The following is a 21,083-nucleotide window of genomic DNA, read 5'->3' as shown; positions in this document are numbered from 1 at the left end:
AGCCTTCCTCCTCCTCCTTCCCCTCCCCCAGTCTGTGACAGCTTTTCCATTTGAATTAGACGACCAGCCTGCTACGCTGCCTAATTGGTAATTGCCTCTGAAATAAATTACTTGGCAGAGTGTGAGGCTGAAGCTGGAGAGGAAATTGTGCAGTAATTGAATCGCACCCCCCCCCCAACCCCCAACCCCTCCCTCATGCCTCTAGTAATTACATCTGCATTGCAGAAAGTCATTTTCTATCTCAACCCCTACACCACACACACAGACCCTATGGATCCAATTTTCCTCCCTCCCCCCACACACACACACCCATTGGCCTCAGAGGAGCTGTATATTGATGTGGGGGTGGTTTCATAGATTGAATGTCCAGACAAATGCATTATGGGCCACACTGTGTGCTCATATCACCGAGACAAATATTATCTCAGCCTTTATGTTTTCCTTTCTTTGCACCAAATATTCCTCTTCCCAGGACGTGGCCTTTCACTGTCCTTCTCTGGCCGTACAGCATTGACGCAAACAAAACTGGTGTTCAGTATCTAGACGGTCCTGGTTGCCCCCACACACAGACAAACACACACAGATGAGTGGTGTTATTAATAACTCGCCTGTTGCTGCTGTGCTGACAGGCAGGAGGCCTGTCGGACTGAGGCGGCACCAGAGTTTGGGTTTGATGCTGTATAATAGTAGGGATGATCCTGGATATCAAGCAGCCACTATACTTCAATAGTGGCAGCAACCTTAAGGTCAGTTCTATCCTTCTTACATTCCCTCAGCTCACTGATACCCAGGCCCGGCTCATCCTTTGGCCTTCTAATAGCAGAGTCATGGAAAAAGAGTTCACTCAGTCATCTACGTCTGGCACAGGCTCCAACACAATGGGATCTATTCCTGTACATGCACAGGGGTTATCATTCCACTCCCTCTCTCCCTCCTTTACCTCTTTATCTAGCAGTCTCCCCCCTCCCTCACACACACACACACACACACAACTATGGCCGACAGAAACAGCCGGTTGAGCGTGAAGAAGAAAGAGAAGAAAGTTGAGGGCAAGGCGAGTGAAGAAAAGGATAAAGGAGGAAAGAAAGCTGACAAAGTTGTGAAGAAGCCAGAGAAGTCTCCTGGGGAGCCCAAAGCTGAGGTGGAGAAGACAAATGGAGGAGATGAGGGTGCAACAGGAGAAGCAAAGATCAGCAAGGAGAACGGTGAATTTGAGCCCATTGAGTTACCGCCGTTTGAAATCGTCAAAGGGTGGGCAACACTTTTTTTTTTATTTCTTATTAAGTTTTTGTCTTGGTTACTCTGTTTTGAGCTGTGGCTCTCATTATGAATTGTATTGTAAATATTACAGCTATGTAATGTACTTTATTTGACCATTAAAGTGTAGGTCTCCTCAGGACTTGAACCAGCTTCTCTGAACATTCAGTGGTAAGAATAGGAATGAGTCACTGCTGTATTACACCATGTGTGACCAAGTTTTCTATATCAAGTAATGGCTCATTAATAACTCATGCTATTCATAGATATTCAATCTTTTATCCATATTTCTACTATCCAATGTGTATTTTCATGTGTTGAGCTGTGATAGGAGGAAAGATGGTTGCACTAATTCTTTGTTATTAATTTCTCTCTTTTTGACTGTCCACCAGGGAACAGATGAGCGCTTTCTACTTCAAGTTTCAGTTCAGGAATGTGGAGTACTCATCAGGGAGAAACAAAACTCTGCTGTGCTTCAGGGTGGATACAGCAGGAGGCGAAGCAGAGCCCCTGAAAGGTTATATGGAGGATGAACATGCCACTGCTCATGTGGAGGAGGCCTTTTTTCAGCAGGTAGTGAGCGCTCACGCTCAGCTGTTTGTGTCATCAGGTTATTATTATTTATCTGATTTTTTATTTTATTTTATTTTTTCATTTTTTAATGAGTTATTTAAAAAAAAAATGCATAAATAGATAACACTGATTTAACCCTAACTCTATTTGTACATAATCAATGCAGAGAGATGTTCAATGACATGACACCTAAATATTCTGTGCAACTGCATTTCTTTTAGTTAAAAAAAGGTTTTAATGCATTAAAAATGTACCAAATATGTAGTAACTTAATATATAATGCACTCACTTTGATTTTTATTATTTGAAATGTTAATTACAAAATTACTTCTGTAATTTATTCTGTTGTTTAAAGTGTAAAAATATCATGTGGTGTGACTGTCTGGCCATGACTGCTGTTTTGAAAATGACCCTAAATCTACTTAAATACCTTATCTGCCCTATTATGATTATATCATTGTCCTGTATAAGATGTACTTCTATTTTGATTTCCAACATAATATTCATGCAAACCTTGCCTGTTAATGCTCATTTTATGAAATATCATGCAGTGAAATCCTTATAAGTCACTGATACAGATACAGAATTAGGGTTAAATACATTTGGGTTATAAAGTGGTGGCCAAAATTACTCCAGACATTTCTGCAAATATTAACCCTTTTATTTCTCTCCTGAACAGGATTTAGTTCGTATTGTAATGTAAACGTGCTGATAGTTCTAATAACACAGTAAATATATTAAAAAATATATATTATTTGTCATTTTTGTATTTGCTATACCTACTGTTATGGTCTCCTCCAGGATGTAAGTCAACATTAAGGACATCACACAAAAATAGAGGTTTAAAAAATGGTTTATTTCATGAAAAGTGGCAACCGAAATATAATGAATTGAAGGAAACAAAGGGCACTGCATGGTGACCCCCCCTGAAGTAAATAAAACAAAAAAAGGTGGCAGAACAATGGGCTAACCCACATTCGTTCCGACTCCAACCTGAAAACTACAAAAGTACAAAAAACAACAATCTAAAGCTATCAAAATAAACACAAACAAAAATTCCAGCCATGGCAACAAGACGACAACAAAAAAAACAACTTGCATATCATCAAGCAAAGAGAGGCAAACCCTTTCCCCTCTTCCACCTTTTCCTCTACCTTGTTCCCGCTACCCTTTCATCCCCCTCCTTCTCTACCTGACTGCATATTTGACTCTAGTGTTCACCTTATAGGTTTCATTTATTCAGACAACTTTTTTTTCTCCTAACATGTTTCGATTGCCAATTGTCATTCTTCCTCTGAGGTGATTGCTTTGATGTATCCCTACAAGTTCTTTCATAAGGAAAGCATCAAAGCATCTACTTTAATGCTTTGATAAACACAAACGCTGAACCAAAGAAACCATCGAGATCAGGAAGCGGAGCTTTAACATCAACAGGAATGAAGAAACATTTTTACTCTGACGCACCTGGCACTCTCTTCTCCAGAGACCATCGGTCGACAGGGGGTGTGGCCAAACTGAGAGAAAGGGTTCATAAGGACACATTCTGGCGATCAGTTGATGCTTTTCCTCATGAAAGAACTCGTAGGGATACATCAAAGCAATCGCCTCTGAGGAAGACTGACAGTTGGCAGTCAAAACATGTCAGGCGATCAACTTTCCTGAAAAATTTGCCTCAACAAATGAAACCTTAAAATTGTAACACTATTTTTTTGTAACAAAAGGTACCCGTTATATAATAGAAATGTATTTTTATAACTTCCACACCTTCTACAACCCCCATCAATGATTTTTCTTCCAATCAGAAGGTTTGTTTTTTGCTTAATTTAAGCTTTCTTGACCCAATTCTTTGATCAAAATGAGGTGTAACATGTTTTATGAACCTTGTTATGATGCAAAAAAATTGTTGACTATAGTCATGATATGATTAAGTAATAAATACAAAATATAATATAAACATTTCTATTATATTCTCTCCAAGGTGCTCTCCAATCCTTCTCAGGAATGTGATGTGACATGGTACGTGTCATCCAGTCCATGTCCAGCTTGTGCTGCAAAGCTGACCAACGTCCTCCGGCAGCGCAAGAAGCTCAGGCTTTCCATATTCTGCTCCCGCCTCTTCGACTGGGACCAGCCGGAGATAGTAGAAGGGCTGAAGGCCTTGGTGAGCGTAGGCTGCAAGCTGCGCATGATGAAGCCCAGTGATTTTGTTCACGTTTGGGAAACATACGTAGAAAAGGAGGACCAGAGCTTTGCACCATGGGAGGACTGTCAAGAGAACTACAGCTACTACATGGAGAAACTGGCTGAAATCCTCAAGTAGACGGATAAAGTAAGCATCGCACAGCAATTACTTCAAAGTTGTCTGTGAATATCTGTGTAAAGTTTGTCATCTGCTTTCTTACAGAGTAAGATTTTCGAACAACAAACCAGCTGGTTTGTCAAGTTACCACTGCTGGAACGTGCGCTTCCTGTATTTTGTTACATTTTTTGAAGCCACATTTTGTACTTTTTCTCATGATAATTTAGTAGACGCTTGAAGTTGTAGCTGTTCCACAAGTGGCTGGTGTTAAGGAGGAAATCACAAGGGCAATAATTATTGTAACCATTACAAAGGATTAAAGAGAACTGCTGTTTATACAGTTAAAATCCACAAACTAGTATCACATGAAGCGTGAAGAAGTTTATGTTTGAGATGTCACAATAATGTCGACAATGTGAGTAAAAACTATTCTTGGTGATTCTTCTTTGTGTGCACATTTCTCAAACAACATTTGAAATCTGACGCAATCCAAATACATAACATTAAAACCCATTAAACCTAATTAAATTCATTAAAACCAGAGACAGACATTTCAAAACTAATTGTACCTAATTGACAGTTGTAAATGAAGACTGGACTGGACTAGTCTGACCTGAGTAACTGGTTTGTATCAAACATCCAAACCTTAGAAAAACAAAGCTGGTCAACTGGCCTGCGTTTGTTTTTGGAAAAAAAATATTTTCAAAGATCTATTGTTGAAAAGAAGTCAGGCCTCCATTGTTTTCAGTTTGGTCGTTGCCATCATTCATCAAATCTGTAGGAGAGACGTAGACAAATGAGGTCCCGTGATGTCATTCATCATTCTCCTCATTATTATTGAACACTCCTACCTCGATCCTCTGGGGAGACTATTGGTAATTGTGTTGTTTCGCTGCAAATGATCCCATTCTCCTCCACTTCTGCAGCTCAATTAAAAAAAACACAGCCATGATCTGCTTTGTATTGAAAATCCTCAGTAGTTAGTGTGTATGCACGAAGGTACGAAATTAACCTTAAAGCATTTTGAGTCCAAAAAGTGTTAACAAAAAAAAAAAAGTTAGAGACTTTGGTACATATTCGGTAAATTTTTGTTTAAGAGTAACTAAACCCCAAAACCATTTTTTTTCTGCTGAATACAAATGTATTTGGGTATGAAGTAGTGCTGTTGATTGATCCTGGTCCGACTCCCAACATTTTAGTCAAAGTATTTCAATTTGGCATATTTTATTGTAGAAATGAGTGACTGCCCTCTATGGGTTGAAACCCAGCCATTACAATTGATTTTTGCTATTGGCTGAGAACAAGATCATGTGACGTTTTGGGACGTCACATTTTTGTTTCATTTCATTAGGGACAACCACTACAGTTGTTTATGCACATGACTGTTACATTATACTGTTGATACACTGAAGTTTATTAGTGATCATTTATTTGTGATAATAAGCTAAGAAGACATTACTCCAAATTTATTTTAACACTGCTCCTCTTTCTTTGGGCAGTCAAGGAATAAAAGACCCCGAGATTTAGTTTTGTGTCTGGTGTTATTTTACATTTCACTAGCCTACATTTGTAAAACAGGAATATTAACCAAAGAGGACGACAGATTCAGATTCAAGCATATGCAAATAGTTTCAAAAGTTTCAAAACTATTTGCATATGCTTTTATTTGAAATGAAAGTAAGTATCGCGTTGCAAACGCATGGAAGACTTTTGAGCTGTTTAATTGGTTTATATTTCAAGCGTTACTATGGCAACTGCTGTAATTGACAGTCCACAGAGATTTTTAAGTTTTTAATGCAAAAAGCGCTGCTGCTTTTGGAGTCTCTCCTGTCAGCGACATCAGACGTCAATTTCTTAATAAACGGGACAAATCTGTAATTTGGGGGAAATCGACCGGGACACGGGATGTAACTCTTAAAACCAGGACTGTCCCGGGTAAATTGAGATGCCTGGTCACCCTAGTATATTGAGTATGCATAACATAGCATGGATTGTTTGTTGGAGATTTTATAATATAGACTGGGCATTTTTTGAAATTCCCTCCGAGTGGCAGGTCAGAAGAAATCAGAGATTTTGCTACCTTTCAAACAAAATCCCATTTCCGCTGATATGTGTAGAAAGTTATTGATATTCATTGTTGTCTTTTTGCACATATTGAGGAATGGTAAATAAGGGTTAGAGGTACTTTATACTTTATCTCGGAATGGGATTCATTCATTCATACCTCGAGCAGGTGCATTAAGAGCAGCCTCTGTGATGAACTCTGCCAGTGGACAGGAAGTGTCTGTAGCATAAGAATTAAGTGAGGGTAAGAAACAATGATAAATAGAATTTCACCTATAAAGCAGTTTCAAAGTGCTTTGTGACACATGCACACACACACACACACACACACAGATTAATCTCCTTTTTACAATTCTCAACAATCTATAACATCTTAAACCTCTGGTATTAATCAATATCAGAAAGGTTGTCAACTTACCTGTTAAGTCCTTCAGCTGAGGCATTAGAGGAAACAGATTGGGATCTTCTGGCAATTCATCAGCCTCATCTATATCATATAAAGGCATATAAATGCTACAAAGATAAAAAAGCAAAACTGCTGTTTGTTGTAGGTGTAATTAAGCAACCCAAGGGAACCAAGGCTTTTCGAATTGACATTTAATGTCATCAGTTTTAGTTTTCGATTGATCAAGCTAACCGCATATTACCGTACACAGTATCACTCCAACACTTTAAATCCAAACCTGGTTTGCGAAGGACTCTGCAGGCTATGCACCCAAGGAAGACAGCAATAATTCCAAAGAAGATGACTCCTGAGATAGAAAGAAGCAGCCTCCTCTTCAAAACTACATCACGGAAAGAAACGACAACAAGGGTCAAATAAGAAGATACATTTAAGCCGTAATATCTCACAGGTGCAAGCTCTCAGATAGGCAAGGCAAGGCCAAATTGTTTGAAAAGCACATTTCATACTCAAGGCAATTCAATGTGCTTTACATGATCAAAAAGTGCAACAGAAAACATTCAACAGCTTAATAATCAATAAGAACTTTAAAATCAGCAATAAAAACATATCAACAATAATATGACCCAAAAAAGCCTTTAACTTGGATTTAAAAATGTTCACATTGGATGCTGACTTCAGCTCTGCTGGCAGTTTGTTCCACTTCTTTGCAGCATAACAACTAAAAGCATCATTACCGTGTTTGCTGGGAACTCTGGGCTCCACTATCTGACCTGTGTCCATAGATCTGAGAGACCTGCTGGGTTCATACCTGACTAACATCTCACTGATCAATTCTAGACCAAAGCGATACACAGATTTAATAACCAGCAGCAGAACTTTAAAGTCCATTCTGAGGCTGACTGGGAGCCAGTGTAAAGACTTTAAAACTGGAGTAATGTGCTCTGATCTTTTTGTTCCGGTTAAGACCCGAGCTGCATTGTTCTGAAAGTATAGATACACTCACGGAGGTTCTTGGTCTTGAAAGTGGTGCTCTGTTTTGAGTATGATGGTCGTCCATTGCGCTCCCCTTGGCATTTGTACTCTCTCTGATCTGGGTCGTTCTGGGGCGTGACTATATGTTTCTCAGAAGGTGGCGAGTTGATTGGATGTTCCTCTTTAAACCTGGATTTTTACATCATCAAGATAATCATTGGATGGATGGATGGATGAATGGACGAATGCTGGTATTACCATGTGTAGTTCCACTCGTTGCTGTCATCCACCGTACAGTCGAGCACTAAGCTGTCTGTGGAGAAGACCTCTGACCAGCCCGTAAGCAGGGTTATGGCCGCCTGTGGACGTTCTAGAACAAGTAAAACCATCTTAAAATACATTTATCATCCGAGCAATCACAAGAGGTCATATAGCAAAACATTTACCTTTGACATCAAGCTTCATCCACTGACTCTGAGCAGAGTAATACGCATCGTTCGTTCCTCTTTTAACCTGGCATTGATATGATCCACTACTGGTAGTCACCACTGAGCCGATTGTTGTGTGATTGTTTCCTTCTGAGGTGAGAATCTCACTGTCCTTGAACCACAGGTACTGCCATCCAGACGACACATTAACATGACAGCTAAAAGACACTGAATCTCCAGTGTGCATCAAACTGTGGGTGGGCTTCTGCAGCAGTAGGACTCTGGGTCCTGTGTCTGAGGATAGATATCAGAAAAATCATCTATTTATTTTTATAATAACCAACTAGGACATTATCAACTTTATTCTAGTTTACATGAAATTATTGGTGCTTAACTTGCACATGCATGCATACGTAGATATCTATTGTTCAATTTTGACACGTAATTCCAAGTCGACATTATTAAAATGTAATTTTGACTAGTTGGTAATTCTAATGAATTATATCAACAATTAAATTCTTACTAGTGGAAATGATCATTGTAGATAGCTGAAACTAGTCAAAATGTACCATTGACTTCCATTTCAATTTAATTACAGTCATGAATAATTCAATTTTGGCATGTTAAAATTCCATGTCCACATATCCATAATGTAATTTCATTTAATTGTTTCATTTAATAATTCTATTCACACTAATCATGATGATGTTTCTAGATATCAACAATTCATTTCCAACTAATAGAAATGCCAAATGTTGATATCTACAATTGTTGTTACATTACATAGAGTATATTTTCAATGAAATTGTTGTTTTTTTAAAATTTAATTTCTGACATGTCAGCTTGGGAGTGTAAGAATGTAATTTCAGATTTTTTTATATGTATATGTATATATAACTAGTCAGAATTAAATGATATATATCAAAAAAGGAATTTTCCACTAGTCAAAATGACAATCAGATGCAATTGTTTATATCTGAAAGGGTAAAATACATTTCCACTACTCCCAATTGTTTAACATATGGAAATTCAATTAGATATCTATGATTTTTATTCTTACAAGGTATTTCTTACTATAACTATTGCAGTTGGTAGATGGCTTGCTATACTATACTTGTGTTTATCTGTATTATATTTCTATATTTGCATTACATTTTATTGGAATGTGAGCGCTTGTATTTTAATCCATATTTAATTAACAGTCTTTTACTTAATTATGTACATATTTTTTTTCTTTCTTTGTTTAGTGTTTCTTCTCAGAAATTAGATCTTCTGACTAGGGGTGAGTATTGGCAAGGATGTTGCAATACAATACGTATCACGATACTTGGTCACGATACCAATATTGTCACTATTTCGCGATATATTGCGATATTCTACCCAGTTAATATCAAAATTAAACGTAGAGATGAAAAATCAAGTTGCTGTATATGTTCATCAAAAGACATTGTTCATTCAGAGTACAAATTGAGTCAAAACTATTTGCTTCAAAACATCCTATTTATTATTATTATATCTACGGCGCCATCTACTGGAGTGGAGGTGCGGAAGTGACGTAATTTTAAAGGTTTTTATGACGGTACAGGAGCTGGTCAACATGCCCAGTAGTTAGGCTGCTCTGTTGAGAAGTGACAATGTTTCCAGCAGTAGAAAACACACAAAAATGTGAAAAATACAATAAGAAAAACAATATTACATTTTTTTAATCAATTTAAAAATAAATAAAAATTGATTTAAAATTGGAACCAAAAAATTGCGATATATCGTGAAATCAATTTTTTTTCATGTTTTGACGGACAACCGCAGTTGCTTTTGAAGTATCCCTACAACTTTCCGCATAAGGAAAGCATCAAAGCATCTACCAATTGCTTTCATGTGTCGTTATGAGTTCTTATGTATGATATACAGTATTACATGAATGTACAACAATTGGATATTTTCCAAAGAAAAAAAGAGGTCTGTAAGATTGCCTGTTTTTAACCCCTTGCAGAATTGTCAGGGTCACCTTTCTGTTACAGTTAAGAGCCCTAAGACATGGGTATTAATTAACCAGATATTTCCCCTTCTACTCTAACCTTGGGTCATTGAACTCTGGATAAAAACACATCTTTATGGTATATAGAAACATTTCACTGACTCAAAAATGTAATATTTTACATCACAAAGTTATTATCAACATGCTCATATATAATTTTCTTGCATCTTAGATGATCAGATACAGGCTCTGTGACTTAAAAACTTTAGTACAATGTGTTACCAGTTACTGATTAAATTCAAAGTTATATCGATCAATAGATCTGTTAGTGCTCACCTGTTGTATGCTGTCAGAGCATGGTGGAGGCCGCAAGATGTTTAATATAAATAATAACCTAACCACTAGGAACGAGTGTTTTTCTTCCCACTGTCGCTAAATGCTTGGTCATGTCAATCTTGTTTGTTTCTTTTTCTTTCTATGGACTCTATATTTTGTTAAGTGCACTTAGATGACTTTGTTGTGATTTGCACTATATGAATAAAGTTGAGTTATCTTATTAGCAACAATCTAAAAAGCATTTTAAAGTGTAGTACTTGGTCGAACAATGCACTAAGGTTCTGACACATTCTGCTTCTGCCCATTGTGCCCATCTAGTGGTTAGGAGGAGAAATGACCTATATCCACCTCAACAGGTCATATGTTCTAAAAACATTTCCGTCATTTTTACTTGTACCTTTCAAAGGTCAGACTTACCATATACCTGCAGATTTAGGTCAGAGCTGAACTTGCTCCTGACAGCCCTGTCCTGGAGATGTCCTTCACACTTGTATGCTCCTTCATTTGCAGCTGAGGCAGACTTTATGAACAGCGTGGCTCTATCAGAGTCAAAGGACACTGTACTATCAGCCTGGACTCTCTGTGTGCCTTTGTACCATGTGTAGGTCCATCTAGAACCGCTCTGCATCCCACAGCGCAACGTCACACTCTCAGTGGGAAACACATCCATCCACTTACTCAGCAGCTTCAAAGTTGGAACCGGTATCTCTACAGAGGGACAGAAACACTGAGCTTTAAGTTTTTGTAGGGCTGCAACTTTTAAACTTATCTCTTCGTCTGGCTGATTAGAAAAAATCTTGCATTTCAGAATTGTTATAAACAGAGAACAGCAAATTGAAGAATTGTTTGTTAGTCCCAACCTGCACATTTCCTTCTAGAAATGCATTTTTTCATTGTCTTTAAACTTCACCTTCATGCAAACACTGAATAATTTCAAGCATCCCTCCATGACTGACACACAACCACAACATCCTGTTTCTACAACAAATGAAAAAACCCAACGCATACATCCATTTTTTACGCTGACGTGCGTATCATTACTGCTGTCACTTACCTGCTGCATTCTGTTGTATCTTCTCACTAGATTTTGTTGCTGTTGTTTTTGATCTAGTCCCCAGACAATAATACTCCCCTTCTTTAGAAGGACTGAGATAAATGCTGATGGACTGACTGGTTTGGGAGAGGATTGTCCCATCTTTGTACCACACATACGTCCAGCCAGATGATGTGGACACTTTGCAAGTGAAGTTCACGGTTTCTCCAACGTACATCAGCTCATATTCAGGACTTTTAGTCAGTGCTGCCTCGGGTATTTTCTCTGAAAACGACAAGTCGTACACAACTGGTAAATGTCTGATCACAATCTAAAAAGCATCAGTGTCAGGCTTTACGTTTCACTCCTTTAAAATGTTAAACATATGTGTGCAATGTGTGACATTTAAGTATTTATAAGGAGGGTTTTTTTTCTATTGATTTAAAATGTGGTTGACAAATGCTTTACAATGGAAACTATCTAAATCAGACTTCCCTTCTAGAAAGTACCGTATTTATTATTCCAACAGACGTAAGCAGACTGTCCTTCAAATAAGAGACATTTTTAAAAAAAAGACGTTTAGATGAATGCAGGATATGTGAACCAAAAACAGGAAACAATCTCTCACAATATAAATGTGGTTACTGAGTTAGGCTTTGGTGGTAGCATAGAGCGTATATATGCGAGATCAGTTGTTACAACACCATCATCCTTTTGGAAAGGAAATTAATCTTTATCTTTATATTCGTCCTATAATTTTCATAATGTTATGTAAATAATTTAGTTTTGGGTGTTAGTTAAAGCAAAGTTTACTTTATTTATTTGTTTATTAGGAGAGGACAGTGCAAATTAATAAACGCCAGTACAATACTTTGTGTAAATATGCCAGATTTAGCCATGAGCTATTTTCCATCCATAATCCTCATACATTTAAGACAATGACAATAAAAGATACAGACATGGACATAATATACACACGGACGTTGACATAGTATATATAATATTTACAACCAACTGAAGCAATTTCTGTTAGAAGTAATGCTGTGCAGAATCATTAAAACTCACCATAAACTGTGAGCTCAGTTGTACTGCTGAACCCACTGCTGACTCCTCTGGGTAGGAGGTGAGCTCTGCAGGCGTACTGGCCTTGATGTGCTCGGCTGACGGATGTGATGTTCAGTAGAGTGTCATCATCCATGATCAAAACGTCATCCTCACTGAGCTTCTTATTGTTACGGTACCATGTAAAGGTCCAGTCAATGCTGCTGCTTAACTCACAGGTAAATTCCACCACCTCGTTTTCAAACACATCATGCCAGGGAGTCTGCAGCGTTAGAGTTGGGGTGGGTGGATCTAAAAATATACATTAGAAAGTTTTAATAAACGTAGATTCATGGATGGATGGATGGATGGATGATACATACTTACCAGAGACCTGCAGAGATGTAGCTTCACTGGCCTCAGAGAAGAAAGGATCCATGCCTCTCTTTGCTTTGCACTCATACTGTCCATCATCACTTTGACCCAATGAAGGTTTGGTCAATGTATCACCACTGGATGAGATTTCTTTTCCATTATGATACCACAGATATTCCCATCCTGACGACACTGTGAGCTCACATTTAAAGCTGATAGATTCCCCAGTGTACATGATGTCAAAGCTTGAGCTTCGGCTTATTTTAGGCTTGGGCTTGTTGTCTGAATAGAAATAATAGTAAGAAAAGTAACTATGGGTGTCTTATCTGAAGATGGAAATATTGCATTATTATGCAACTAATACGTGTTTTACAAAGTAAAAAGAGGTCAAATAACCTAAAAATGTTCCAGATACTCATACCTCTCAAAAGTCAGACTTACCATATACCTGCAGATTTAGGTCAGAGCTGAACTTGCTCCTGACAGCCCTGTCCTGGAGATGTCCTTCACACTTGTATGCTCCTTCATTTGCAGCTGAGGCAGACTTTATGGACAGCGTGGCTCTATCAGAGTCAAAGGACACTGTACTGTCAGCCTGGACTCTCTCTGTGCCTTTGTACCATGTGTAGGTCCATCCAGAACCGCTCTTCATCCCACACTGCAACGTCACACTCTCAGTGGGAAACACATCCATCCACATACTCAGCAGCTTCAAGTTGGAACCGGTATCTCTACAGAGGGACAGAAACACTGAGCTTTAAGTTTTTGTAGGGCTGCAACTTTTAAACTTATCTCTTCATCTGGCTGATTAGAAAGAATCTTGCATTTCATCCTAATCAGACAGAACCCACTTGGTTCATGTTAATAATCTCTCCTCAGCACACGCCAGAGTTAATCATGGAGTTCCACAAGGTTCAGTTTTGGGACCAATACTCTTTACAGTATATATGCTTCCACGAGGTAACATTATCAAAGAACGTAATGTAAATTCCATTGCTATGCAGATGATACACAGCTTTATCTCTCAATGAAATCAGATGAAACTCATCAGTTATTAAAACTGCAGACAAATTTTATTTTAATTTTTCATGCTCACTCATGTGGTTCTCTGGTATTCATCTAATGACTTATTAGACACATTTGTTGCAGACTTTACATCTTTTAACACCTTTATAAAGCAGTGTATATTAGTGGCGCTTAGTGATTGGTTGATTTATCATGGTGACTTACGTCGTTCCTTCCACTGTGGTAGACGTTAAAATCTCAGTTATTAATCTAACAGAACGTGTAACTGTGTCACATCCTGCTTGCTATTAGGAAGATAAAATCTCTGTCACATCTCACAACGTATTTACACCAGTTCTTTGTTTATTTTCGCTGGAACGTCTTCATTCATCATCTCTCTTCTGAGTTGTTTCCGGGTTTGTTGCCACTGTCAGCACTAATCTCGCGAGAACTGCCACTCAGGCCATTTCAGGTGGAAGTTCTCGCGAGGCTAGTAACGGCGTTCAGTTTAGTAAGGGCATCTTTTCATTATTATTACATTAAAATACGGGATATTTTTCTGAGAAAATACTAATGACGGGAAGATGGCGGGAAGGGGAAAGGAGGGGTAAAAACATGGGAGTTTCCCGGCAAAACGGGATACTTTGACAGATATGCTGTAGTCAGGGCCTCCGCCATCTTGGATTATGTCGTCACCCAGCGCGTCATCGCCGCAAGTCGCGGAGCAGAATTTTTTTTAATTTTGCTTTACAACATACAAGACAATACACAGGAACTAACACCCCGACAGCATAGATCCAAGGAACAGTATTTACAATTTGTGTGTGTGTGTGTGTATATATTAATAACAAAATAAGACATAAAAATAATTATGGGAGTAATAATAAACATAAGATAAATATACTGTATATACCACATATATAAAATAAATATAAAGTAAGAAAAAAAGGGAAAAATAAATAAATAAATACAATTTAAATAATCCAATATATAATAGATATGTATATAATATCCATGATACAATAACAAAATACATAATAATAGCTGAAATAATGATACAAAGATGGTTTTATATACACACAGTATTTTCTTTTTAAAGTGGGTTTTTTGTGGCTTTAGACTTCAATTACATATTTGTATATAATACGTTTCCCTACAATATAATAGGTTCACAATATTATAACTATTTTTTACAGTTTCTGTTTCCAGAATAATAATAATCTTTCTCAGCAAGAACTATTGATTGATTTGTCACATGACTGCTCCAGGGTTTGAGTTTGTTATATTTAGTTTCACATCTACCTGGCTGTAGCTTTTGTTTTTTAGACTGCTGCAAAACTTGTTTGTAGTTTTATTTCAGCACAGTTTCATTTTTACAGTTACAGTTGGGGACATTTGTAATGTGTAAAGGCTTTTTTAAACTAAAAAATGATCTTGTGAAATCTGTGACCTGTTGACCTGCGCAACTCAAAGAATCGGAATCGAGAATCATTTAGAACAGGATTCCAAATTGAGAATCGGAATCAGAGTCGTTAAAATCCAAACGATGCCCAACCCTAGCAAAGAGGAAACACTCTGCGGTGTGTAGGTGACCAGCCATGTTATTTCTTGGCAGAAGTACTTTTAAACACTTGCTGTACGTTCAGCTCACATAAAAATCTTGTTTCCAAATATGTAGAATAATTGTGAATTTATCAGTAGTAGTAGTAGTTTTAATATTTTAGTTAATTTTTTGCAGGCAACTTTTTTTTTCCGTCAAATGTATTTAAAATAAACTAAAATTAAAGAGAGAATGTTATTTAACTGTCGAACCTTGTCATCATTTTATTTATTTATGTATTTTTTTAAATTTAAATTTTTTGCAGGCAACTTTTTTTTTCCGTCAAATGTATTTAAAATAAACTAAAATTAAAGAGAGAATGTTATTTAACTGTCGAACCTTGTCATCATTTTATTTATTTATGTATTTTTTTAAATTTAAAAAAACAATGTTTATGGTCTTGGTCTCGGTCTCGTCTCCCGGAAGTCTTGGTCTTGTCTTGGTCTCGGTGCATTCTGGTCTCGGGCAAGTCTTGGTCTCGGATAGTGTGGTCTTGAACACAACACTACTCTCCACTTTTAAAAGTAAACTGAAAACCTACTTATTTGCTAAAGCGTATACCGTATAATAGCGTTAACCTAACCAGTAGGAAAAAAGCCCTAAACCTAAAAATAAGAATTAAGATTATATAGTAGAACACCAACATTATATTCAATCACGATCCACCATCTACACATAGCTCTAATGGGCTGCAATGGGATGATGTCCAGTCAGACACAGTTGTGCCGGGTTGTAGACAACCCCCCACTTCTGTCCCTCGTTGCACAACCCATCACACTGCTCACACTGCTTCACACCATTTACACTGATGTCCAACCCATATATCATTACATGTGACCAGTACAAGATGAAACCTCGTCTGTAGTGGTAGCATTTCAGAGCATGGAGGATGCTACAAGACGTTTAATGTTAACCTAACCACTAGGAACGAGTTTATCATAATGTATCATGTTTTCCCTGCAGTCTGTGCTTTCTCCTCGCCCTCCGCTGTCTTTTCTGTTTCATGTGTCTTGATGGTGGAGCTGGCGGTTACTGATCAATGGTTTGCATCTCAACTAGTCTGGGACACTCGGATGGACAATCCTTCTATCTTATTCTGTTTGCCCCTCTGTCCACTAACCTCAACCAGTCGAAGCGGATAGCTGCTACCTCTGAACCTGGTTCCGCTGGAGATTTCTTCCTATAAAGAGGGAGTTTTTTCTTCCCACTGTCGCTAAATGCTTGTTCATGTGGATTTTGTTGTGTTCTTTCTTTTTTATTATGAACTTTATTTTTTGTTCAGCGCTTTGAGATGACATTGTTGTAATTTGAGCTATATAAATAAAGTTGAATTGAATTCAATTGAATAAATGTTACAAACAGAGAACAGCAAATTGAAGAATCATTTGTTAGACCTAACCTGCACATTTCCTTCTAGAAATATTTTTTTTTTTATCTTTAAAATTCACCTTCTTGCAAACACTGAATAATTTCGAGAATCCCTCCATGACTGACACAAAACCACAACATCCTGTTTCTACAACAAATGAAAAATCCCAACGCATACATCCATTTTTTACGCTGACGTGCGTATCATTACTGCTGTCACTTACCTGCTGCATTCTGTCGTATCTTCTTACTAGATTTTGTTGCTGTTGTTTTTGATCTAGTCCCCAGACAATAATACTCCCCTTCATTAGAAGGACTGAGATAAATGCTGATGGACTGACTGGTTTGGGGGAGCATTGTCCCATCTTTGTACCACACATACGTCCAGCCAGATGATGTGGACACTTTGCAAGTGAAGTTCACGGTTTCTCCAACGTACATCAGCTCATATTCAGGACTTTTAGTCAGTGCTGCCTCGGGTATTTTCTCTGAAAACGACAAGTCGTACACAACTGGTAAATGTCTGATCACAATCTAAAAAGCATCAGTGTCAGGCTTTACGTTTCACTCCTTTAAAATGTTAAACATATATGTGTGCAATGTGTGACATTTTAGTATTTATAAGGAGGGTTTTTTTTCTATTGATTTAAAATGTGGTTGACAAATGCTTTACAATGGAAACTATCTAAATCAGACTTCCCTTCTAGAAAGTACCGTATTTATTTTTCCAACAGACGTAAGCAGACAGTCCTTCAAATAAGAGACATTTAAAATAAAAAAGACGTTTAGATGAATGCAGGATATGTAAACCAAAAACAGGAAACAATCTCTCACAATATAAATGTGGTTACTGAGTTAGGCTTTGGTGGTAGCATAGAGCGTATATATGCGAGATCAGTTGTTACAACACCATCATCCTTTTGGAAAGGAAATTAATCTTTATCTTTATATTCGTCCTATAATTTTCATAATGTTATGTAAATAATTTAGTTTTGGGTTGTTATTTAAAGCAAAGTTTACTTTATTTATTTGTTTATTAGGAGAGGACAGTGCAAATTAATAAACACCAGTACAATACTTTGTGTAAATATGCCAGATTTAGCCATGAGCTACTTCCATCCATAATCCTCATACATTTAAGACAATGACAATAAAAGATACAGACATGGACATAATATACACACGGACGTTGACATAATATATATAATATTTACAACCAACTGAAGCAATTTCTGTTAGAAGTAATGCTGTGCAGAATCATTAAAACTCACCATAAACTGTGAGCTCATTTGTACTGCTGAACCCACTGCTGACTCCTCTGGGTAGGAGGTGAGCTTTGCAGGCGTACTGGCCTTGATGTGCTCGGCTGACGGATGTGATGTTCAGCAGATTGTCATCATCCATGATCAAAACGTCATCCTCACTGAGCTTCTTATTGTTACGGTACCATGTAAAGGTCCAGTCAATGCTGCTGCTTAACTCACAGGTAAATTCCACCACCTCGTTTTCAAACACATCATGCCAGGGAGTCTGCAGCGTTAGAGTTGGGGTGGGTGGATCTAAAAATATACATTAGAAAGTTTTAATAAACGTAGATTCATGGATGGATGGATGGATGGATGATACATACTTACCAGAGACCTGCAGAGATGTAGCTTCACTGGCCTCAGAGAAGAAAGGATCCATGCCTCTCTTTGCTTTGCACTCATACTGTCCATCATCACTTTGACCCAATGAAGGTTTGGTCAATGTATCACCACTGGATGAGATTTCTTTTCCATTATGATACCACAGATATTCCCATCCTGACGACACTGTGAGCTCACACTTAAAGCTGATAGATTCCCCAGTGTACATGATGTCAAAGCTTGAGCTTCGGCTTATTTTAGGCTTGGGCTTGTTGTCTGAATAGAAACAATAGATAGACAGTTAGAGGCGGTTTCCTCCAAACGCAGGACACACGTGCATGAATGGATGTTTATACCATAGACGCGGAGCTCCACTGAGCTACTGGTTTGGGATGGAGTCTTTTTTACTTCATGGTGACCCACACATGAATATCTTTCTGTCCCTCCAGCTCCTGCAGTAACTTTGAGTGTTGAACCATCTCTAGGAAAAGAAGCCAGATTCTTTCCATCTCTGAGCAAGGTGAATGTCCATTCAGAGCTGTCTTTGATTCCACAGCTGAACTCCACTTTCTCAGAGGGAAAAACATCCAGCCAGGCAGTCTTTAGCTGCAGAAGCGGTGACGGAGGCACTGAGAGATTCATTCAAAAAAAGGATTAAAGAAGGAGATTCAATCAGAGATCAGGAAATTAAGGAATGGAGGGAAGATATAAAACAAATATATCATTTAAGGGTCTACATAATAAAACATGTGTAAAGGTCAAAAAGGCCCCCTCCCTGTAATTAGTCCACAAGTTTGCTTCACACATTACCTAACATTTAGTAGCGATGGGACGATATACAATGTTCACATGACAAGACAATATACAACACTGGACACGAGACAATATTTTTGGGAAGGGAAAACAAGCCACCAAAAAAAATTCTGTTAAAAACAACCATGCTTTTATTTGACTGAGTCAAGGAATACTTTAATACTTACTCCGTGTTTGACCGTTTTAACTCAAGTGAAGAATATAAAATAAACAATAACTTAAACTAGAAGAACTGCATGAAAGTGAGGATGTGTGAGCTAAACCCCTCGGAATTAGTATAACTCCTTGGAGTCAGAATTACATGTCAGTATTACCAGCAAGTGGTGCTGTATTCACTGGTTTGAATAGGAAGTGTCAGTTTCATTTAGCCAATTAATGAATAACTATTAAACTTAGGAAAACACCAGAAAATAGTGTCCTTAGTATTCTGTTTGCTGGAGTACCCTTGTTGGTAAATTTGTGGGAAAAGGTAACGGACACTAATCCCGGAAAACAATAGTACGGATGTCATACATCATGTGTCAAACTCATGGCCCGGGAGCCAAATACGGCCCTTTGGAGCATCCAATTCGGCCCACAGGAGAAAATAAAAATGACAGAGAAAACAGTATTTGCAGATGCTCACAGTTTTCCAGGTGCTTACAAAATCCTTCAGTTTTCCTCAATTTATGATATAATATTTCCATTAATCAAACTGGTCACAAAAACTAGGAAATTTAAACTGAATATTCTGTTGGAACTTATATTTGTCACTTATTGCTTGGATATGGTTGTTTTCTTACATATTTTGTATTGTATGTATACGTAGAAGTGCAAACTAGGGCACAATAAAGTTCCTGCATAAAATCTGTGGCCCTCTTGAGATCAAACTGCTCCATATTTGGCCCCTGAACTAAAATGAGTATGACACCCCTGCTATACATATTAATAAAACTGATTTTTTTCTATTTCAAGTGCAAAAAGTGCTACTCAGAAAATAGAACTTTAAAGCAGAAACTGACAAAACTTAAACCAATTACTGTCCGTTTTGGTTTTTTTTTTTGTTTTTTAAACATCAAACTCGAACAGTCTACACAGCCCAGATTTAAGATATTGACATGTCTTTTCAACAATGTTAGCATGTCTACATTTTGTGGTAACAATTGCTTTTAAACACACTGCTGACTCTCCATGTCACACATAAAGGCAGCTGAATACAGGAAGTACTAACAGTGATGTGTTCCTCCTATTCGATCTACAATTTGTAGTTCCTCAACAACACTCTACTTATCCACCCACGCTCAGTATTTATCACAACAACTAAAGTGGCATTAGTAGGACTGAACCCCGCTTTAGCTTCAAATGAAATGAAATCTCTTACCTTCTGTTGGATCCTGAGCTGCACACACACCGATCAAATCTGTCATTCCAGATGAAGATCAATGTTCAGTGTTAATCTACAAAATACGTTCATCAAAACGTATTAAAATAAAAGAAATGAAAACTTACATATGAGAATGAACATCTTGGACAGCCACATTCCTTCGAGGTGCACATGTAGAGGTTCAGCAATCTGCTGCGTTCAGGAAAGACAACTTGTCACACACACAAACCGTGCAGGATGGGCGTGTGTGTGCGTTTCTAAACTCACCTCAGCCTCTGTGTCATTGCATCGACTTTTTCTTCCTCAAGTAACAGGAAACATGTGGGTGAACCACTTGGGTGTTTGTGCCAAGTCATCTGCTTCATCAGTTGGTCTATGTTTATGTCATGCCACTAATATTCAAACTATTTTTTGCAAAGTTCAGTTTGCACTTTCTGTACCGCTTCTTATTTTAAGCAAAAACACATTTGTTTCAGAACGTTTACAAGACATGCAGAAAAGCATGACTATGTCTTACTTCATTTTAGTGCTTTGTGAAAAATGCAAT

The 21,083-nt window shown here is 37.7% G+C and overlaps 2 protein-coding genes across 2 annotated transcripts; one reads left to right on the top strand and one right to left on the bottom strand.

Moving 5' to 3' along the window:
• Positions 1–868: 868 nt before the first annotated feature.
• On the top strand, positions 869–4,568 carry apobec2b (apolipoprotein B mRNA editing enzyme, catalytic polypeptide-like 2b). Its single transcript, XM_028452494.1, has 4 exons — positions 869–1,251; positions 1,650–1,830; positions 3,809–4,159; positions 4,235–4,568. The coding sequence occupies exons 1-3, from the start codon at positions 995–997 to the stop codon at positions 4,148–4,150; spliced, it is 780 nt and encodes a 259-aa protein (XP_028308295.1). The 5' UTR covers positions 869–994; the 3' UTR covers positions 4,151–4,159; positions 4,235–4,568.
• LOC114466923 (titin-like) lies at positions 2,668–20,812 on the bottom strand. The gene is made up of 20 exons (XM_028452799.1): positions 20,662–20,812; positions 20,534–20,572; positions 18,717–18,989; positions 18,367–18,636; positions 18,004–18,291; positions 16,957–17,220; positions 16,485–16,521; positions 13,201–13,490; positions 12,772–13,041; positions 12,409–12,696; positions 11,365–11,628; positions 10,728–11,018; positions 8,018–8,293; positions 7,830–7,941; positions 7,603–7,760; positions 6,877–6,978; positions 6,612–6,680; positions 6,354–6,413; positions 4,981–5,055; positions 2,668–4,904 (listed from the first exon to the last, which is right to left on the bottom strand). Exons 1-20 carry the CDS (start codon positions 20,690–20,692, stop codon positions 4,840–4,842), a joined length of 3,522 nt encoding a protein of 1,173 aa, XP_028308600.1. The 5' UTR covers positions 20,693–20,812; the 3' UTR covers positions 2,668–4,839.
• Between the last annotated feature and the right edge of the window lie 271 nt (positions 20,813–21,083).

This window comes from Gouania willdenowi, chromosome 7, assembly GCF_900634775.1.
Source record: "Gouania willdenowi chromosome 7, fGouWil2.1, whole genome shotgun sequence".
Classification (NCBI taxonomy): Eukaryota; Metazoa; Chordata; class Actinopteri; order Blenniiformes; family Gobiesocidae; genus Gouania; species Gouania willdenowi.
This window is presented reverse-complemented; position numbering and strand designations above follow the sequence as displayed.